The sequence below is a fragment of the Kluyveromyces marxianus genome, chromosome 3 (genome assembly GCF_001417885.1).
Source record: "Kluyveromyces marxianus DMKU3-1042 DNA, complete genome, chromosome 3".
Lineage (NCBI taxonomy): Eukaryota > Fungi > Ascomycota > Saccharomycetes > Saccharomycetales > Saccharomycetaceae > Kluyveromyces > Kluyveromyces marxianus.
The window spans coordinates 240,614-259,194 of NC_036027.1; the positions used below are offsets into that span (position 1 = coordinate 240,614).

At 48.1% G+C, this 18,581-nt stretch overlaps 10 protein-coding genes across 10 annotated transcripts; 6 read left to right on the forward strand and 4 right to left on the reverse strand.

Annotated features, from left to right (window-relative positions):
- Positions 1-170: 170 nt before the first annotated feature.
- PMU1 (putative phosphomutase) lies at positions 171-1,178 on the forward strand (the record flags this gene model as incomplete). The annotated part of the gene is made up of 1 exon (XM_022818599.1): positions 171-1,178. The coding sequence occupies one exon, from the start codon at positions 171-173 to the stop codon at positions 1,176-1,178; it is 1,008 nt and encodes a 335-aa protein (XP_022675249.1).
- Positions 1,179-1,844: 666 nt separating this feature from the next.
- dur3-1 (sodium:solute symporter family protein) lies at positions 1,845-3,821 on the forward strand (the record flags this gene model as incomplete). The annotated part of the gene is made up of 2 exons (XM_022818600.1): positions 1,845-3,193; positions 3,341-3,821. 2 exons carry the CDS (start codon positions 1,845-1,847, stop codon positions 3,819-3,821), a joined length of 1,830 nt encoding a protein of 609 aa, XP_022675250.1.
- Positions 3,822-4,730: 909 nt separating this feature from the next.
- On the forward strand, positions 4,731-6,833 carry ILV2 (acetolactate synthase catalytic subunit; the record flags this gene model as incomplete). Its single annotated transcript, XM_022818601.1, has 1 exon — positions 4,731-6,833. One exon carries the CDS (start codon positions 4,731-4,733, stop codon positions 6,831-6,833), a length of 2,103 nt encoding a protein of 700 aa, XP_022675251.1.
- A 504-nt stretch (positions 6,834-7,337) lies between these two features.
- On the forward strand, positions 7,338-11,126 carry MYO1 (myosin family protein; the record flags this gene model as incomplete). Its single annotated transcript, XM_022818602.1, has 1 exon — positions 7,338-11,126. One exon carries the CDS (start codon positions 7,338-7,340, stop codon positions 11,124-11,126), a length of 3,789 nt encoding a protein of 1,262 aa, XP_022675252.1.
- Positions 11,127-11,385: 259 nt separating this feature from the next.
- On the reverse strand, positions 11,386-12,951 carry HFD1 (hexadecenal dehydrogenase; the record flags this gene model as incomplete). Its single annotated transcript, XM_022818603.1, has 1 exon — positions 11,386-12,951. The coding sequence occupies one exon, from the start codon at positions 12,949-12,951 to the stop codon at positions 11,386-11,388; it is 1,566 nt and encodes a 521-aa protein (XP_022675253.1).
- A 294-nt stretch (positions 12,952-13,245) lies between these two features.
- Positions 13,246-13,995, forward strand: SHE2 (She2p; the record flags this gene model as incomplete). The annotated part of the gene is made up of 1 exon (XM_022818604.1): positions 13,246-13,995. The coding sequence occupies one exon, from the start codon at positions 13,246-13,248 to the stop codon at positions 13,993-13,995; it is 750 nt and encodes a 249-aa protein (XP_022675254.1).
- A 32-nt stretch (positions 13,996-14,027) lies between these two features.
- On the reverse strand, positions 14,028-15,278 carry EUC1 (Euc1p; the record flags this gene model as incomplete). Its single annotated transcript, XM_022818605.1, has 1 exon — positions 14,028-15,278. One exon carries the CDS (start codon positions 15,276-15,278, stop codon positions 14,028-14,030), a length of 1,251 nt encoding a protein of 416 aa, XP_022675255.1.
- Positions 15,279-15,502: 224 nt separating this feature from the next.
- On the reverse strand, positions 15,503-15,856 carry MED11 (Med11p; the record flags this gene model as incomplete). The annotated part of the gene is made up of 1 exon (XM_022818606.1): positions 15,503-15,856. One exon carries the CDS (start codon positions 15,854-15,856, stop codon positions 15,503-15,505), a length of 354 nt encoding a protein of 117 aa, XP_022675256.1.
- Positions 15,857-16,057: 201 nt separating this feature from the next.
- FOL3 (bifunctional folylpolyglutamate synthase/dihydrofolate synthase) lies at positions 16,058-17,368 on the forward strand (the record flags this gene model as incomplete). The annotated part of the gene is made up of 1 exon (XM_022818608.1): positions 16,058-17,368. The coding sequence occupies one exon, from the start codon at positions 16,058-16,060 to the stop codon at positions 17,366-17,368; it is 1,311 nt and encodes a 436-aa protein (XP_022675257.1).
- Positions 17,369-17,391: 23 nt separating this feature from the next.
- KLMA_30112 (putative peptide hydrolase) lies at positions 17,392-18,303 on the reverse strand (the record flags this gene model as incomplete). Its single annotated transcript, XM_022818609.1, has 1 exon — positions 17,392-18,303. The coding sequence occupies one exon, from the start codon at positions 18,301-18,303 to the stop codon at positions 17,392-17,394; it is 912 nt and encodes a 303-aa protein (XP_022675258.1).
- Positions 18,304-18,581: the final 278 nt, after the last annotated feature.

Here is an 18,581-nt window from a genome sequence, read left to right on the forward strand (position 1 = left end):
GGGTTCCCTAGGCTAAGACCAAAGCTTCCCTCATCTCTACTTACTTCCCTTATTTATTCTATATAATCGAATATTCATTCTAATTGACTTTCCCACTGTTAAACAGACTCTAACAAGACCTTGGCCAAGGCATAGGCCAAGCATAGGCCAAGCATAGGCATACATCCACCATGCCCACGTTCAAAGCAGTTCCCGAATACTTTGACATCCCAGGCCAGGGCCTGGGAGTCAGCCAGGGCGAGAGCATGAGCAATTGCCCTGCCCCAGGCCAAGGCCTGGTGCAAACCCTGGAACAAGCCCTCGCCAATCCCTCCCACAAACTCCTAGTTCTTTGCAGACACGGCCAGGGCCACCACAACGTGTGCGAATCGACGTTTGGCACCGAGAAATGGGAGTCCCAAGTGGCATTGCAGCCCACATTTGGTAGTATCGTCCTCGAGGACGCTCACCTGACGGATCTCGGCATGCAGCAGGTTCGCGATGCCGGGACAAACTTGCTGGCACCATTGGTACAGACCCTGGGATGGCCAGAGCGCATGTACTGCTCGCCCATGAGACGGTGTATCGAGACATTCATGGAGTCCTGGGGTGCGGTGGTAGAGTGTTCATCTTCTGCCTCATCTTCTGCCTCATCTTCTGCCTCGCCAGAGGTAGAAGATGAGCAATCTACAGGAGAACTCCCCCACGATATTGTGAAAACCTGGATCATGGGCCAAGGATCTGGACCAAGTCCAGATCCAGATCAATTGGCCAGCCAGTGTGTTGTTACTGCCCACGTCTCCGAAACCTTTCGCGAAACGCTTGGCAGACACTACTGCGACAAACGTGTTTCCCACTCCGAAACCATCGGCCAATACGGTACCAGGACCCTGGTCTTACCAGCTCCGAAATCCTCGCCCACCCTCCACGTCTCGTGGCAATATCCCAACAACCCTCCAATGGATGAGGAGGACACCATGTGGAGCCCAACGCATCGTGAGACCGACGACGAGATCGACGCACGTATCGGACCGGGCCTCAACGAGATCCTAAGCGGGCCCGAACGCTACATCTCGCTCACATGCCACTCGGGTGTGATCCACAGCGCGTTGCGCGTGCTGGGCCACCCTCCATTGAGGCAGTTGCTCACCGGTGGTGTTGTCTTCGTGGTGGTGACGCCTGAACCCTGTGCCGTTTAGGCCAGGGTCAGGGTCAGGGTCACGTGATGCCGTTTAGGTGACAGCTGGGTACTCCTGGGACCAGGTACGTGAGACCAGAGACCAGATACTCCAGAGACTTGAGACACTGGCCTGAGTCCTGGGTCAAGGTCCTGGAGCAAAGTCACTGCTGGTGTCCTCGGCCTCGCTAAATAGAGTATATATATCCGACCCAGAGACATTGGGAAGGAATAGATGAGGAATACACGAGGAATAGATGAGGAATAGACTAATACACTAATACACCAACTATTACTTTCCCAGGGCCCGGAAAACCTCCATTTGGTATTTCCAGGCGATGCATCAAAGTAACCATCCACTGCCTATCCGCTGCCCAGCAGACCAAGAAGGACCCTGATCCCCACCCCACATAAAGTCTTCTTGGGTCATTCCAGGACATGGGGTAGTCCTTGCCAAGGCCCCAATGCCAAGATGCAAGATTTAAACTATACATAAAGGCATGCATGGTGCAGTTGGAAAACACTTGGGATGCCCATTTCCCTCTGAAATGCCTCTTGGCAGAGGCATTCCAGAAACACCAAAGGATCCATGGACTCAATCACCCTCCTCGACCAGGCCTCAGGTTACGGCGTCCTTCTTGGCGTCGGCGCCCTCTTCGCTATAGGCATAATTGTAGCCACCAAACTCATGTCCAAGTACCTCCACGAAGATTCCCAATCAACGGAAAACTTTATGGTCGCCAACAGAAACATCGGAGTCGGCTTGACTGGCTCCGTCGTTTTCAGTTCCTGGTACTGGGCCACCGAAATCTTATGGGTCGTCACCATGGTCTACAGCTACGGTATCATGAGCAGTTTCTGGTACTTTGCCGGACTCTCAGTGCAAATATGCGTCATGTCGCTTCTGGGAATCCAGGCAAAGAAAAAGATCCCAAACGGCCATACATGCTTAGAGATTATTGAGCTCCGCTATGGGAAACCCTCACATTTGCTCTACATGTTCATGTGTCTCGTGAACAACTTGTTGTCTGCCTCAGAAATGATCTTGGGTGCAGCAGCAGCAATATCCATTGTATCGGGGAACCTCAACATCGTTGCGTCTACCATGCTGATCCCCTTTGGCGTCATGTGCTATACCGTGGTTGGCGGGCTAAAGGCTACGTTCTTAACAGACTATCTCCACTCATTGGTTGCCTTAATTATCCTGGTCTACTTCAACACCGCTGTCATCTCAAGCGACAAAATTGGCGGCATCAGTGGCCTATACAACAAAGTTATTAAACACGAGCTTGAACAGCCGGACAGTTACATACAGGGCAACTACAAGGGTTCTTTCCTCACGGGGAAATCCCAGGGCGCCATCTATTTCGGTATCATCAATTGCGTGGGCAATTTCGGCTTGACCGTGATGGATTCCAGTTTTTGGCAGAAAGCCTTTAGTGCCAACATTAGGGCCTCGGTGCCCGGGTACCTCATTGCCGCTGCATTGATCCCCGCTGTAGTGTGGCCCCTGGGGACCATCGTTGGCCTAGCAAACGTAGTGCTTGAAAAGGAGTCCTTCTTCCCAACGTACCCCAGACAGATGAACGATAACGAGATCAACAACGGGTTTGGACTTCCATACACTTTGATGGCCGTGCTGGGTAAAAAATCACTTGGGGCGCTCTTGTTAACCATTTACCTTGCAGTTACCTCTACCGTGAGTGCCCAGATGATTGCAGTGAGTTCCATCATCTCGTTCGATATCTACAGACAATACTTCAACTCGAGTGCGACTAATTCGCAGCTGATCAAAGTTTCCCACATTGGCGTCATATTCTTTGGTTTATTTTCTGCTGGGTTCACCGTAATGCTGCACTACGTTGGCGTGGACATGACGTGGATGGGCTACTTCACGTCGATGATCAATTGCCCCGGTGTTGTGCCTCTGACTCTGGCGATCTTATGGGATAGACAAACGAAACTGGCAGCGATTGTTTCTCCGATTGTTGGGTGCATTGCGGGACTAGCCGTGTGGCTCGGGACCGCATATAAACTGTATGGGGAGGTGACCATTACTACCACGGGGGCGTAGCTGCCATGTATGTACGGTGGGCTCACGGCGCTGTTTGTGCCTGCGCTTGTCACGGTGCCATTGAGTCTGTGGGATACTACTTATAAGTTCGACTGGTCCAACTTTGACAGGGCGAATTTGATTGTGGGGGGGCCGACCTTGGAGACCTCCTTGGAGGGGTCCTTGGAGGAGCCCTCAAAGGAGAAGTCCAAAGAGGCCTCTAAAGAGGCCTCTAAAGATGACGGTATTGTCCAGATAACCGAGTGGCCCAGTGACGACGACAACAACTCCAGCACTACTCCCTCCCAGGTGAAGACGCAGAGAATTGCAGATTTCTACACCAAGGTAGCAGCCGGGTCGGTGGTATTTGTGACGCTGGTGACGTGGGTGCTGTGGCCGTTGCCGTTGTACCGCGACTATGTGTTTTCCATGGCGTTCTTTACCGGGTGGACGGTGGTGGCCATTTTCTGGGTGTACTTGGCGTTGATTATGATAGGGTTGTTTCCGTTGTGGGATGGGAGGGAGTCGTTGATGAAGGTGGTGAGGGGGGTAATAGGCTCAATTGCCGACTCAATTGCCAGGCCAATTGCCAGGCCTCGGCCTGGTAATTGAGACGCTATGTACATGACGCTATGTAGGTGAGAACTCAAATAATATTCAAATCGGACAGACAAACCAGACAGAGGAAGGAGCATGTGTGAATGCTGGATGACTTGCCCTGGGCAGTGTCCCTGTCCAAGTAGTGATACATGTATGTGTGTATGTATATGTATATATGTATATATAATACATCACTTTAATTAAACTGTCGCGCTGACGTCGGGCGGTATTTAAAGTTACCCGGACGCCTTGTAACCCCGGGTAATAGTGCGTCCGGGTAACTTGAAGTCCCCGGGTAATCTTATGCTTTGCTACCCGGACTACACCTCCTCCGTCCGTCCGCCACTCACCCACTGTCCCAGATTCCTCCCCTATTTTCCTTCCTCTCCCCAAATAACAGCGGCATTTCCCGAGGCAAAGTAGAAGCACACAGAATGAATGAATGACCAAGGAAAAGCAAGGAAACAATCACGCATGACATGACATGACACATTCTTGCACCGCAGTCCGGGTGACCCCTGACGCATTGCCAGTGAAGTATACACACACACATACACACATACACCAGTAAAAGAACCTCTTCCCTCCCCCCCGGGTAAGTTTTTTTACTTAGTTACCCGGCTTTAAGTTCCTCCGGGTAACAAGTACCCCGGGTAACACGCCTGGACCGGCGAGCGGAAGTCGCCGGTTTTTCAGCCGGCCTCCCAACCGGCCTCGCGCCGCCTCGCAGTTTCTCGATGACTCAGTGAAAAATTATTTTTCACTTCGCTCTAGACATATGTCATAGCACAATGGATCCAATATTGAATAATATATATATATATATATATGTATACACACATGGATCTGGTACAGGGAGACTAGAATTAGCTATATTATCACTCTCCTATCTGGAAGTTCCCCCCCCCACAATCAACAATCATGCTTGCAGGTCGCATTGCCTCCCAGAGGTCCGCTAGGATCCACAGCATTCACAAATTGTACAAGCACTCCAGGTGCATCGCGATGATTGGTGGTGCCAGGGCACCACCAATCCATATGGTGCCTACCGGCACCAGGTCAGCTGCCTCAGCTGCTGCTGTTTCATCAGCTGAGACCTCAAATGAACAGCCAGCCCGCCCACAGCCCGCCCCAAGCTTCAATATCCCATCGTTGAAAAATCGCACCACCACCAATTCCAATTCCAAGGACAAGCATGGACTCGCCCAGATGGACGACTCCTTCATCGGCATGACCGGAGGTGAGATCTTCCACGAAATGATGCAGCGTCACAACGTCGATACCGTCTTTGGGTACCCGGGAGGTGCCATCTTGCCCGTATACGACGCCATTTACAACTCCGACAAGTTCAAGTTCGTCTTGCCCAGACACGAACAAGGTGCTGGCCACATGGCTGAGGGTTATGCGCGTGCGTCTGGTAAGCCAGGTGTCGTTTTGGTGACGTCTGGCCCAGGTGCCACGAACGTCGTCACGCCAATGGCCGATGCGCTAGCGGACGGTGTGCCGTTGGTCGTGTTCACGGGCCAAGTTGCTACGTCTGCCATCGGAACAGATGCGTTCCAGGAGGCAGACGTCGTGGGGATCTCGAGATCGTGCACGAAATGGAACGTCATGGTACGGTCCATCGAGGAATTGCCCCGTAGAATCAACGAGGCGTTCGAAATCGCAACCTCGGGCAGACCAGGCCCAGTCTTGGTCGATTTGCCCAAGGATGTCACCGCTGCAGTGCTCAGAAACCCAATCCCCATGAAGTCCATTCTCCCCTCGGATACGTTGAACCAGTTGACGCAGCGCGTCGTGGACGAGTACACGTTGCAGAACATCGGCAGGGCCGCTGAGTTGATCAACAAGGCCAAGAAACCGTTGCTATATGTAGGAGCAGGAATCTTGGGCCACTCCAAGGGCCCCCAGTTCCTCAAACAGTTGAGCGACAGAGCACAGATCCCAGTCACTACGACGCTCCAGGGTCTAGGAGCGTTCGACCAAGAAGACCCCAAGTCGCTAGACATGGTCGGGATGCACGGAAACGCAGCAGCCAACTTGGCCATCCAAAACGCAGACCTCATCATCGCCCTAGGAGCACGGTTCGACGACCGTGTCACGTTGAACATCTCCAAGTTCGCACCAGAGGCCCGTAAGGCCGCGCTAGAGAAGCGCGGTGGGATCGTCCACTTCGAGATCTCCCCAAAGAACATCAACAAGGTCGTCGAAGCAGAGGTCGCTGTCGAAGGAGACGTCACGCACAACTTGGAGAAATTGCTCCCATTGATCGAAACAGTGCCAGAGAGACCAGAGTGGTCCGCCCAGGTGCAAGAGTGGAAGCAAAAGTACCCATACTCGTACCAACGCGAAACCCCGGGCTCCAAGATCAAGCCCCAAACCGTCATCTCCAAGCTGTCCAAGTTGGTCAACAGCACCGGTAAGCCAGCTATCGTCACAACAGGTGTCGGCCAGCACCAGATGTGGGCCGCTCAACAATGGACTTGGAAAAGCCCAAGAACTTTCATCACCTCCGGTGGTCTAGGAACCATGGGTTACGGCTTGCCCGCAGCTATCGGTGCCCAAGTCGCAAGACCAGACGCTATCGTCATCGACATCGACGGTGACGCCTCATTCAACATGACCTTGATGGAACTCTCGTCTGCAGTGCAGGCCAGAACCCCAATCAAAATCCTCTTGCTCAACAACGAGGAACAAGGTATGGTCACCCAATGGCAGAGCTTGTTCTACGAACACCGTTACTCGCATACCCACCAGCTGAATCCAGACTTTGTCAAGCTAGCCGAGGCAATGGGACTCAAGGCCCTCAGACTCTCAGACCAAAAGGACACCGACGCCGTCTTGAAACAGTTCATCGACTACAACGACGGCCCCATCTTGTTGGAGGTGCAGGTCGAGAAGAAGGTCCCTGTCTTGCCCATGGTCCCTACCGGTAAGGGTCTCCACGAGTTCATCAACTTTGATCCAGAAGAGGAAAAGAAGCAGAACGAATTGCGTCACAAGCGCACTAACGGGAAGCATTAGGGACTCCTCAAACCATAATCATGTGTGAATGGGTCAGTCTCTTTCCCTCTCCCTCTCCCACACATGTATGTATTTATTGTACATAAAGTTTTTATTCTGTAAACTAAACTAAAGTAAAAGGACTGATTAAACATGACCCTGGCCCAGGCCCTGAACCAGGCCCTGAACCAGGCCACTGCCTCTCCTATATACCGCTTTAGCCTCTTCCTCTTCCTCTTCCTCTTCCTCTTCCTCTCTAATTCCTCCTATAAGCCTCCTATAACCTGGAAAAGCTTTAAAAGTTATCAACAAAAAATTAAAACGCACTTTTAAACCATACACACAACCTTTAAAAGGGTAGAAGCGTTAAAAGAAGCCCAACGCCCGGCAATTAGGTTGCTATTAGGGAATTCCAGACAATATAGAGAGAGAGGACAGGTGTTGTCCCCCGGTGTAATTCAGAATTTGAAAGGAACTGATAGTAATAACAAACTAATAAATAACCAATAGTAATATTAATAACCAATGGCTATTATTAGACGAGCTAAAAACAAGCAAGCGCCTCAAAAGAGAGCGGATGCGACCATCAAGAAGGCTACTTTCGATGCGACCAAAAAGAAGGAGGTCGGTGTGTCGGATTTGACGTTGCTATCGTCGATCTCCGACGACGCAATCAACCAGAATTTGAAGAAACGGTTCGAGAATGGAACGATCTACACGTACATTGGACATGTGTTGATCAGTGTGAACCCATTCAGGGACTTGGGGATATATACGGATGCTGTGTTGCAGAGCTATAAGGGGAAGAACCGTTTGGAGGTTCCTCCTCACGTTTTTGCCATTGCAGAAGCGATGTATTACAACTTGAAGGCGTACAATGAGAACCAGTGTGTGATTATCTCTGGTGAATCCGGTGCTGGTAAGACGGAGGCTGCGAAGCGGATCATGCAGTACATTGCAGCTGCTAGTGACACGCACGAGGCTTCGATCGGGAAGATTAAGGACATGGTTTTGGCGACAAATCCGCTCTTGGAGTCGTTCGGGTGTGCCAAGACGCTCAGGAACAACAACTCGTCGAGACACGGGAAGTACTTGGAGATCCGGTTCAACGAGCAGTTCGAGCCATGTGCGGGCCAGATCACGAACTACTTGCTCGAGAAGCAGCGTGTAGTGGGCCAGATCAAAAACGAAAGAAACTTCCACATCTTTTACCAGTTCACCAAGGGTGCCAGCGACACCTACAGACAGAACTTTGGGGTGTTGCAGCCGGACCAATACGTATACACTTCTGCTTCAGGGTGTACCTCGGTGGACACCATCGACGACTTGGATGATTTCAAAGAGACGTTAAAGGCTATGGATGTGATTGGGTTGTCGCAAGACGAGCAAGACCAGATCTTTAGGATGCTTTCTGCGATCCTTTGGATCGGTAACATCTCGTTCATCGAAAATGACGAAGGTAACGCACAGGTCAGAGACACCTCGGTCACGGATTTCGTCGCATACTTGTTACAAGTGGATGCTAGCTTGCTAATCAAGTGTCTAGTGGAAAGAGTCATGGAAACTGGCCACGGAGCAAGGAGAGGGTCTGTGTACCACGTCCCACTCAACGTCGTGCAGGCAAACGCTGTTAGAGACGCCTTGGCAAAGGCAGTCTACTCCAATCTTTTCGATTGGATCGTAGACCGTGTCAACGTGTCCTTGAAGGCGTTCCCCGGTGCAGTGAAGTCTATCGGTATTCTAGATATCTACGGGTTCGAAATCTTCGAGCACAACTCGTTCGAACAAATCTGTATCAACTACGTTAACGAAAAGCTACAGCAGATCTTCATCCAATTGACCTTGAAATCTGAACAAGAAGAGTACAACAGAGAACAGATCCAGTGGACTCCAATCAAATATTTCGACAACAAAGTCGTTTGCGACTTGATTGAGGCCAAAAGACCACCGGGTATCTTTGCCACTTTGGACGATTCCGTCGCCACAGCTCATGCAGACTCCAGTGCAGCAGACCAAGCTTTCGCACAGCGTTTGAACATGTTCTCAACAAACCCACATTTTGATCTGAGATCGTCCAAATTCGTCATCAAGCACTATGCTGGTGATGTCACGTACGACATCACGGGTATGACTGACAAGAACAAAGATCAATTGCAAAAGGATTTGGCAGAGTTGATCCAAACAACCACCAACCCATTCTTGATGAACATTTTCCCAGATGCAGTCGACAAATCGTCAAAGAAAAGACCCCCAACGGCAGGTACCAAGATTATCAAGAGTGCTAACGAATTGGTAGATACTTTGTCCAAGGCACAACCATCCTACATCAGAACCATCAAACCAAACCAAACCAAGTCACCAAGAGATTATGACGACCAACAAGTCTTACACCAGGTCAAGTATTTGGGTTTGCAAGAGAATGTGAGAATCAGAAGAGCCGGTTTCGCTTACAGACAAACGTTTGAGAAGTTTGTAGAAAGATTCTACTTGTTGTCTCCACAATGTTCTTACGCTGGTGATTACACTTGGCAAGGAGACACGTTGGGTGCTGTCAAGCAAATCCTCAAGGATGCCTCGATTCCAACCACCGAGTACCAGTTGGGTGTGACCAAAGTGTTCATCAAGACTCCAGAAACGTTGTTTGCCTTGGAACACATGAGAGACAAGTACTGGTATAACATGGCAGCCAGGATCCAACGTGCTTGGAGAAGATTCATCCAAAGGAGAATCGACTCTGCTATCAAGATCCAACGTGCCATCAAGGAAAAGAAAGGTGGTAACCAATACGAGCAATTGCGTGATTATGGTAACAGACTCTTGGGCAACAGAAAGGAAAGAAGAGCCATGTCTCTCTTGGGTTATAGAGCTTTCATGGGTGATTATTTATCCTGTAATGAAATGAAGTCCAAGGGTGCATACATCAAGAGACAAGCTGGAATAAAAGAAGTGGTTGTGTTCTCTATACATGGTGAAGCTCTACATTCCAAGTTTGGTAGATCAGCTGTTCGTTTACCAAAAACAATCATCTTAACTCCAACCACATTGTACATTATTGGTCAAGCGGTAGCCCAGAATCAAGTCTCATATACCGTTGATAGAAAGGTCAATGTCGCACATATAAAGTATGTCAGTTTGACGAGTTTGGCAGACGACTGGGTGGGTATTTACGTCCAAGGTGAGAATTTACCAGATCCATTTATCAATACTGTGTTCAAGACTGAACTAATTACACACTTGAAACAATTAAACCGCGCTTTGGAAATCAAGGTGGGCCCAACTATTACCTACCAAAAGAAGCCAGGTAAGATACACACTGTGAAGTGCCAAGTTAGTCAGGCTGCACCCAAGTACGGTGACATATATAAATCCAGTACCATCTCCGTGCGCCAGGGACTTCCAGCCAACTCCAAGCAACATCCAAAACCAAAGAAGAAGAGTTCATTGTTGGATGGCTCTGATGGTTATGCTCCTGTATCTACCTCTCAAAGACAATCTCGTCCTCAACCACCACAAGCAGCACAGCAATCGCAGCCACAACCACAACCGCAACAAAGGCAAAATAGACCCGTTGTGCCTCAAGCTACACAAAAGAAGAGAGCTCCACCTCCACCGGGAGCAAACAACGTTTCCTCTTCCAATACTTCTTCTGGTGCTGGAATGGATCCAAGGAATCTGGCTGCTACTGCTGCCCAAGCTGTTTACCATCCTCAAACATCACAACGTCCCAACAAGGCTGCTGCTCCTTCGAGGCCACAACAGCCACAACAGCCACAGCAACAACAGCAACAACAGCAACAACAACAGCAACAGCAACAACCTGGGAAGAAAAGCGTTCCTCCTCCTCCACCTCCACCTCCACCATCCAACCAAAATATTCCAAAATTCCAAGCCGCATACGACTTCACAGGTACAGGTTCTCCTAGCGAATTGCCATTGACAAAAGGAACTGTCATTACAGTTTCCAAGCAAGATCCAAGTGGCTGGTCGCTTGGTAAATTATTGGATGGATCCAAGGAAGGTTGGGTGCCAACTAATTATATTGTTGAATACAAGGAGTCCCAGGCCCCACCTGCCCCTCCTGCCCCTCCTGCTGCCGCTGCCACTACTAACAACAATTACAATGCTGCTTCTGCTGCTGCCGTTGGTACTGCTGCCGCAGTTGGCGTTGCTGCAGGTGCTGCCGCAGGTGCTGCAATGGCACAAAACTCATTCAGTGCTGGTCTTGCTGATGCTTTGGCAGCAAGAGCCAATACCATGAGACTAGAAAGTGACGATGAAAGCGCTGGCAACGCTGAAGAGGATGATGACTGGTGAAGCGTCGTTATCCTTATCTTCTCTTAAAAAAGGGAGGGAAATTATGTATATGTATTTGAACTGGTAAGAGGAAGGGAAAGTTATCGATTAGTTATGACCAAAACACAAAACAACGACAATATTTAAAGTTAAAATATATAGTTTTTGCGCACCGCCCCGTCCTCTGCCTATGTAAGAAGAATAGATTCTACCTACCTAAAACAAAAGTCCAAAGAACGGATATTCAGTATACTTAAAAACGAAATAATGTAAAACTTATTCATGTCCATTTTCTCAGCAAGAATGCTAAGACGATTCCACTAACCAAAACGAACCCGAAGAGCTTGTAGTTGAAAGTCTTATTACCATTTCTGTCGAAGTTAGGTTTGGATTCCGTGGAAATCTGGGCCACACGAGTCTTAAACTTATCGAATGGAGGATATCTAATGTTGATCAAGATATCCACCCAGTAGCTTTGCTTGAAAACCGTTCTCTCGTGAGTGAACGTCTTGAATGTGTAAGTTCCATGGTAGTTACCGTAACCAGAGGAACGAATACCACCAAAGGGTGCCTCCTCGATACCTACGTGGATCATGGTGTCGCCAATAATACAATCTCCTGATCTGATCCTGGTAGTTATATGAGCAGCCTCGCTCTTGGAATCCGAAAATACGTACTGCACCAAAGGCATGTCGTGCCTTTGCAAAACTTGATCAATGGCACGGTCAAGATCAGAATATTTAACAATGGGCAAAATAGGACCAAAGTTTTCGGATTCCATGCTTGAGTCGTCCCATGTTGCATTGATGATCAAAGTTGGAGGAATACACGTTTCAGGCAAATTCCCATCGCTCTGGGCTGCAAATTTCTCACCTTTACTAGAATCTAGTATCTTCTTGATCCTGTCACTAGCTCTCTTGTGAACCATGTATGTGTATTCGGTTTCCGGGGTGATCTTGGGGAAGAACTCGTGCAATATTTTCTTGCATAAAGCGGTGAACTCTTCGTAGATAGACTCATGGCACAGGATATAGTCGGCAGCGACGCAAATCTGGCCCGAATTGCCAAACGAACTGAAGAAGATTCTGCGAATGGCAGTATCCCACTTGGACTTGGGCAAGTTCTCGGTCACAAACGCAGGAGATTTACCACCAAGTTCTAACACGCATGGTGTCAAGCTCTTCCCTGCTTTCTCCGCTATTATCGCACCAACAGCAGGAGACCCGGTGTAAAAGATCTTATCGAACTTCCCAGAATCCAACAACACGGTAGTTTCTTCAACACCACCTTGCACAGTCTCGACATGACCCGGTTCAAAAGCCTCACGGCATATTTCTTCCATCAACCTAGCGCAATTGCCAGTAAGCTCACTTGGCTTAAACACAACCGAATTCCCTCCGGCTATGGCCCCAGCTAGCGGATCCAAAGCCAACAAAATAGGGAAGTTAAACGGACTAATCACCAACACTGTCCCAAGTGCAATCTTCTCAATCACTATGGACCCAAACCTGTAAGCAATTCCGCTGCTCTTGATCTTCTTGGGCTTGATATTCTTCTCTAGATTATCAATAATGTAAAGAATATTGTTGTACAACGGAATAAGTTCCACAGTCATAGATTCACTTCTCGCCCTGTGGAAATCCTGTTCCATAGCTTCTACCAGCTGCTCCTCACGGTCTTTAATTGCCCAATAGAGCCTTTGCAAGCATCTTTTCCGCTCTGCGATGTCCTGTTTCAAGGGATTTTTTGCCTTAGATAACCTTAACTGGCGGGCCTTGTAGAACTCTACAGCAGAGTCAATCTTTGCTGGAATATCTTCCAATGGAGTATACTCGAGCTTAGTCATTGTAGATCAAGTAAATAGCGGTTTATTGGCGCCTTTTAAAGCCTCTTTTCTTGACTTTTTGTATGGCTAGTTGGTGGTTTACAATGGTTTTTAAAGGTTTAAAACCATCATTTCAATATTGGAAAGTTTTAGTAGTGAATTTGATGAAATATACACTTCAAGAACAGAGAGAAAAGTACAAAGCAAAGGCATTGGCAAGGTGTTTTGGCGTCCATTCGGGGGTATCATATAGTGTGTTATCAGGAACGGCAATTTTTTTTTTTTTTCAGTGTGTAAAACAAGGCAGCATACACTATGAGTATTGGTGATAAAGGAAGTCATCTTGTTTTAACAGATGAGATCAAAGAGAGTTTGGAGCAGCTTGTGGCTGTGTATTCCAACTATATCTCGAGGTATGTCGAGTTCATGAATAATCTGATCGGGATGCAACGACGTGTGAGCACACTACGGTTCGAAAGAATGACATTGATCAAGTATGTGAAGAAATTGCGGTTTATGAATGATATTCTGCATTCATGGAAGGTGGAATTGAGTGGATCGAGCTCTAATGACGGGATGACGCTGCGTGAGGCGATTGATCCCTTAGGGTCGTATCTGATCAAGGTATTTGAAGTTCTGGACCTGCTAAACTTTTACATTACACAGCCATTGAGAGGCGAGACTATATCCAAGACGTTGAACGAAGACCTTGTCCTGTCAGAAGAGACAATTGAATGCATTAATGAGACTTACAGAGTGTACGTGAAGGGTATCCAGTGGCTGGTTGAATCCATTGGGGGTCCCGGTGAAGGAGAGGACAAGAAGTATCCGCATCTCGTGATGGAATTGGTTGAGTTTGCCAGAAAGTGTGCCATTGAAGATGGGGTCGACATGACCAACAGCGAGGACATATTGTTGCAAGACGTGGCGGTGGTAGACTCTGGGGAAGAGTTCCATGAGCTTTTGTGCGATTGGACCTCGATTCTGGGCGAGAAAGGTACTGAGTTGAAAGAACTGTTCAACCAGGACTCAACGAAATGGGCATCTGTAACTAAGAAGAAATGAAATAATTTAATTTAGTTACACACACACAACATCTATATAGACTTCTTTAACCTGTTTTTGATCTCTCTAATGCTAGGGACGTCCTTGTTAATCAACGTTAGTGAGTAATCGTGGTGCGAATCCATCTTTTTAGAGAAGTATATGTAAAGCTGGGCCAACGTCATGCAACAAGGCGAGCCGTTGTTGAACGTGTTGTTGCCAATTCTAATGTTCTCAACAACACGCACTGCGTTTCTCCGGGAAATATCCAGCGGTAGTTTAAACTTAGCTGGGTCGCGAAGAATGGACTCTATTCGTTGGATGATCACGAACCGTTTGTGGAAGAACGTCCGTTCGCTCGCCGAGCTCCTCCATGTAGATCCAAACCGTCTTTCAAGCGATAGCACTGATGGCTGGCCCGGTAGTCCCTCGTAGTATTCACGAGCAAGGTCTTTGACCGTTTTCACTGCCCTGTTCATGCGATACCGCAGAACGAAATCCCTCCTCGCCTGAGCATCAGTTTGCGACAGAGGCTGTGAGTCCCCCCGGGAACTTCCACCTTCTCCAGCTATATCATTCCTGAGCTCTGTTTCTGAGTGTTCCTGGGCCAGCCCAGCTGATCCTGCTGCAGGTACAGATGCTGATTCAGATGCTGATGCTGATGCAGGCCACGGCTCTTCTTCCCTCTTCACAGAAGCCTCCAACAAACGTCTATCGTGGTTATAGCTCATCGAACTGTTCCAAACCATACCCTGGTTGTTCCTCCGACCATTGTCCTCTAGCAACTCCGAGTTGGCCGCCATATGAGCATCTTCCTCGTGCAAGTTCTCTTGCGAATGGTCCAAGAACCGCACCCTTTCTCCACTAATGATCCCAATAACCTCTTTGAAAACCTCGTTCATACCCTCCATTTGCGTCAAACACTTATCCACCTTCTTGAACCCTTGGTCCATCCGCTTGTAACCACTCACATGAAACCGTTCCTGCTCCCGCTGGAGACTCTCTACTTGTTCCTTGAGCCGCAGCTGTTGCATTCGCATCGAATTAACCTCTTCTAACATAACTGTTTGATTCCGCAGCATCTCTACCACCAGCTCTGTAAGTTCCGGAGTCGAGCTAGTCGCTGTACTCCCAGTACTCCCACCGTTTCCACCGTTTTCCTGGCCTAAAACACTCCTTTGGTTGATATTGTTGCTACACCTATGTTGTAACTCGCCAATCTCATTATCGGATACCATGTTAGACCCATCACCAGCTCTGGGACTCCCCACACTTTCATCTTCCCTTCGTACCACTTCGTCCATGCTGAGATTTCCCCGGTTTCTCCAAGTGCCTGCTTGACCCGTGTCTTTTCCCTGTCTTAAATCCCGTTTCAATGTAAGTTGCTAGTTCATTAAAGGTATTATATTATTATCATTTGATATAGTTGCTATATAATAGTAAAAGTAAATACAGGTGAGCCAACCATAAGCGTTTCACCTGGGGAACCCATCCTAGCGTATACATACATATATACATCTGTGTCCATCTACACAACATCCTTGGGCTCCGTTAAGAGCTGCTCCAACAGCTTGAATTGCTCTTGAAGCTTTACATTGTCTTGGCCAGTGGCTCTCTTGTGCGTTTGGATCGGGAGAAGCCTTGTTCCGACATTCTCATCGAGCAGTTTGATCTCACGGCGTAGCTGGCAAGTAGCAGACTCCAGGTCTGTGTAGAACTCCTGAGCGTTCTGTTCGAATTGTGGTTTTAGCTCTTCTTGACCTTTCTTGAGGTCAATCAGCGTTGAGACAGTGAGCGATGCCCTGTGTAAAACGTCTACCAACTGTTCATCGATCTTTGCTAGCGACTCTAGACGCTCTTGTACGTATTGAGGTTGGCTCATGGCTAGCGATCAGGTCTGGAGTCTCTCTGTATCTCTAATTTCCCTTTCTCTTTGAGTTCTGTTGAAGCTAATGAGCAGTAAAAGAAGCAAATGTTATAAGCTTTAACCGTATATATGGTGATGATTAATATACAAATAAACCGAAACAGACGAGGCCATAGGGAAACAATATAGGACCTGTTACCGCCATTAATATATACAATGTCGATAGAGCTAGGTCTAGGCCGAATCACGCAGCTTTTGGTGCATTTGGGTAACCCACACCACAGCTTAAAGGTTCTTCATGTTGCTGGTACCAATGGGAAAGGATCTGTATGTTCTTATTTGAGCTCAATTCTGCAACAATTAAACCACCAAAAAGATGTTACAAGGACCAGCGAGGCCGCATTTAGAATCGGGAAGTTTACCTCGCCGCATCTATGCCACGTTAGAGACAGTATAACTGTAAATTCGAAGCCCATCTCGGCCCAAGATTACGCTTCCATTAGACAACACCTGAAAAAAGTGGACGAGCAACACGCCTTACAATGCACTGAGTTCGAGATCATGACTGCTACTGCGTTGCAGTACTTCCATCAAGTGCAATGCTCATGGTGTATCCTTGAAGTGGGTCTTGGAGGCCGTCAGGATGCGACTAACGTTGTGCCCGGTAGCAATAAAGTATGCGGCATCACCAAGATCGGACTTGACCACGAAGGGTTTTTGGGCAGCAATTTGGAGTCAATTGCGTGGCAGAAGGCTGGGATATTAGTCTCTGAGACGCCGTTCGTGGCTGTTGATGGAACCAACGATCCAAAGGTGCTCAAAGTGGTGCGGGAAGTTGCTCAGTCAGTGAATGCGCAATTGGAAACGACGAATCATGATGTCTCTGTGAAGAAAGTGTCTACCAAGAGCTGGGGCACGCTCGATCTAAACAATAGACTGCCCTTGAATGGTGAGTACCAGATCAGTAATGTCCAGGTGGCTTTGCTGATGCTCGATTACTTGCAACAACGGAACCAAATCGACCTGTCGACGGAACAAGTTCTAGCGGGAATTGGAAAGGCCGAGTGGCCAGGTAGACTCCAATTCCTCAACTACAAGTACTCACAGGGGAATAAGAGTGTTCCCGTGTTGTTTGATGGGGCTCACAACGGGAGTGCTGCTCAGGAGTTAGCGAAGTATCTGGACTCGACGTTTAGATTTAGTCCCGATGAGCCCTTGACGTTTGTTATAGCCATCACCAAGGGGAAAACGCTTGATCCGTTACTAGCTCCACTTATTAAACCTCAGGACCGCGTTATATGCACGCGGTTTGGTGCTGTAGAAGGAATGCCATGGATCTCTGCGATGGATACGCATGAACTGGCAAGCGAGATCAAGAAGTATACCGATAATGTAAGCATAGACGAGGATCTGCATGGTATCCTGGGCAAACTTGCACAATCCGGGCCCGAGACCAAGATATGTGTGTGTGGTTCGCTATACTTGGTGGGCCAATTGCTCGAGGTTCATTACGCAAATAGTGTTTAAGGTTATTAATATAGACTACCTACTTACTCTTTCTTTACCTTCTTTTGGGGTGCTTCCAGATCGTTAGAGGATTCTTCTTCCCGCTTCAAATGGCGTTTTGGCTTTGTCTCATCATCCTGCTCCTCCTCCTCCTTCTTCTGCTTAAAGAAGGAATCAATACCGCCTCTTGGTTTCTTTGCAGCAGCAGCACCAGCAGGTGCAGATTTAGGGATCGCCTTTTCCATCAACCGTTTCTCGTTATTTTGCACATTGCCCACCTCCTTAGGCACTGGATACCACTCGTACTCAGACTCCCGCCACACGGGCTTCAACTCGTCCATAATCTCATCTTCTGACCAGCTATCCCGCTTAGGATCAAGCCAGCTTTCCCATTGCTTTGAGTTCGGCTCAAGAACCACGGGCATGCGTTCGTGTAACCATTCAAGCTCCTTCGGAGCTGGACCCGTTATTATCGTGAAACTCCACAACTGTTGAGTCTCTCCATCTGGGTCCTCCTTGGTCTTCTGGTCCGCTTTCAGCTCCACCATATCAAACAAACCAGCCAAGAACATCACCTTCTTATCCTTTCTGCGGATGAAATAAGGCGTCTTCTCGCCCTTTTTCCCCTGCCATTCGTAGTATCCACTGATTGGAACTACACACCGCTTGTGATTCAACGACGGTTTCCATAATCTGCTCTTAAAAACAGACTCTGCTCGTGCATTGAACGTCTTCCAAGGTGTCGCTTTGCTCAAGTCTTTGGTCCAGAACGGAATCATCCCCCACTTCATCAGCTGCAAATGCGAGTCGTGGAACACAGGAACTTCCTGTGTGGGTCCTACATTGTACCTCTCCTTGAAACTAGGCATTTGCTTGGCTTCTAAGTCCACATTTCTGGCTCTGAACTCATCAACAATAGTCTCGGAATTTAGATTTAGGGCATATCTCCCACACATTATTAATACTTATCTTAGCGAACACAAATCACATTCGATTGTACAGTTTTCTCGAAAGAACAATACCACACCAACAGAAGCTTCACGATTGGTTCACTACCGTCGAATTGCCCCTCTTATATATACATATATACACTTCTTCTTTTTCTTCTTTTTAACCATCCTAAAAAGTTGCTAAAGCAAACCTTTAGAATTATCAACACTTCCTTACCATTTTTAAACCTTTTACCAACAACAAAAGAACCTATCAACTGTTGACAAATAGAACAGGAACACCA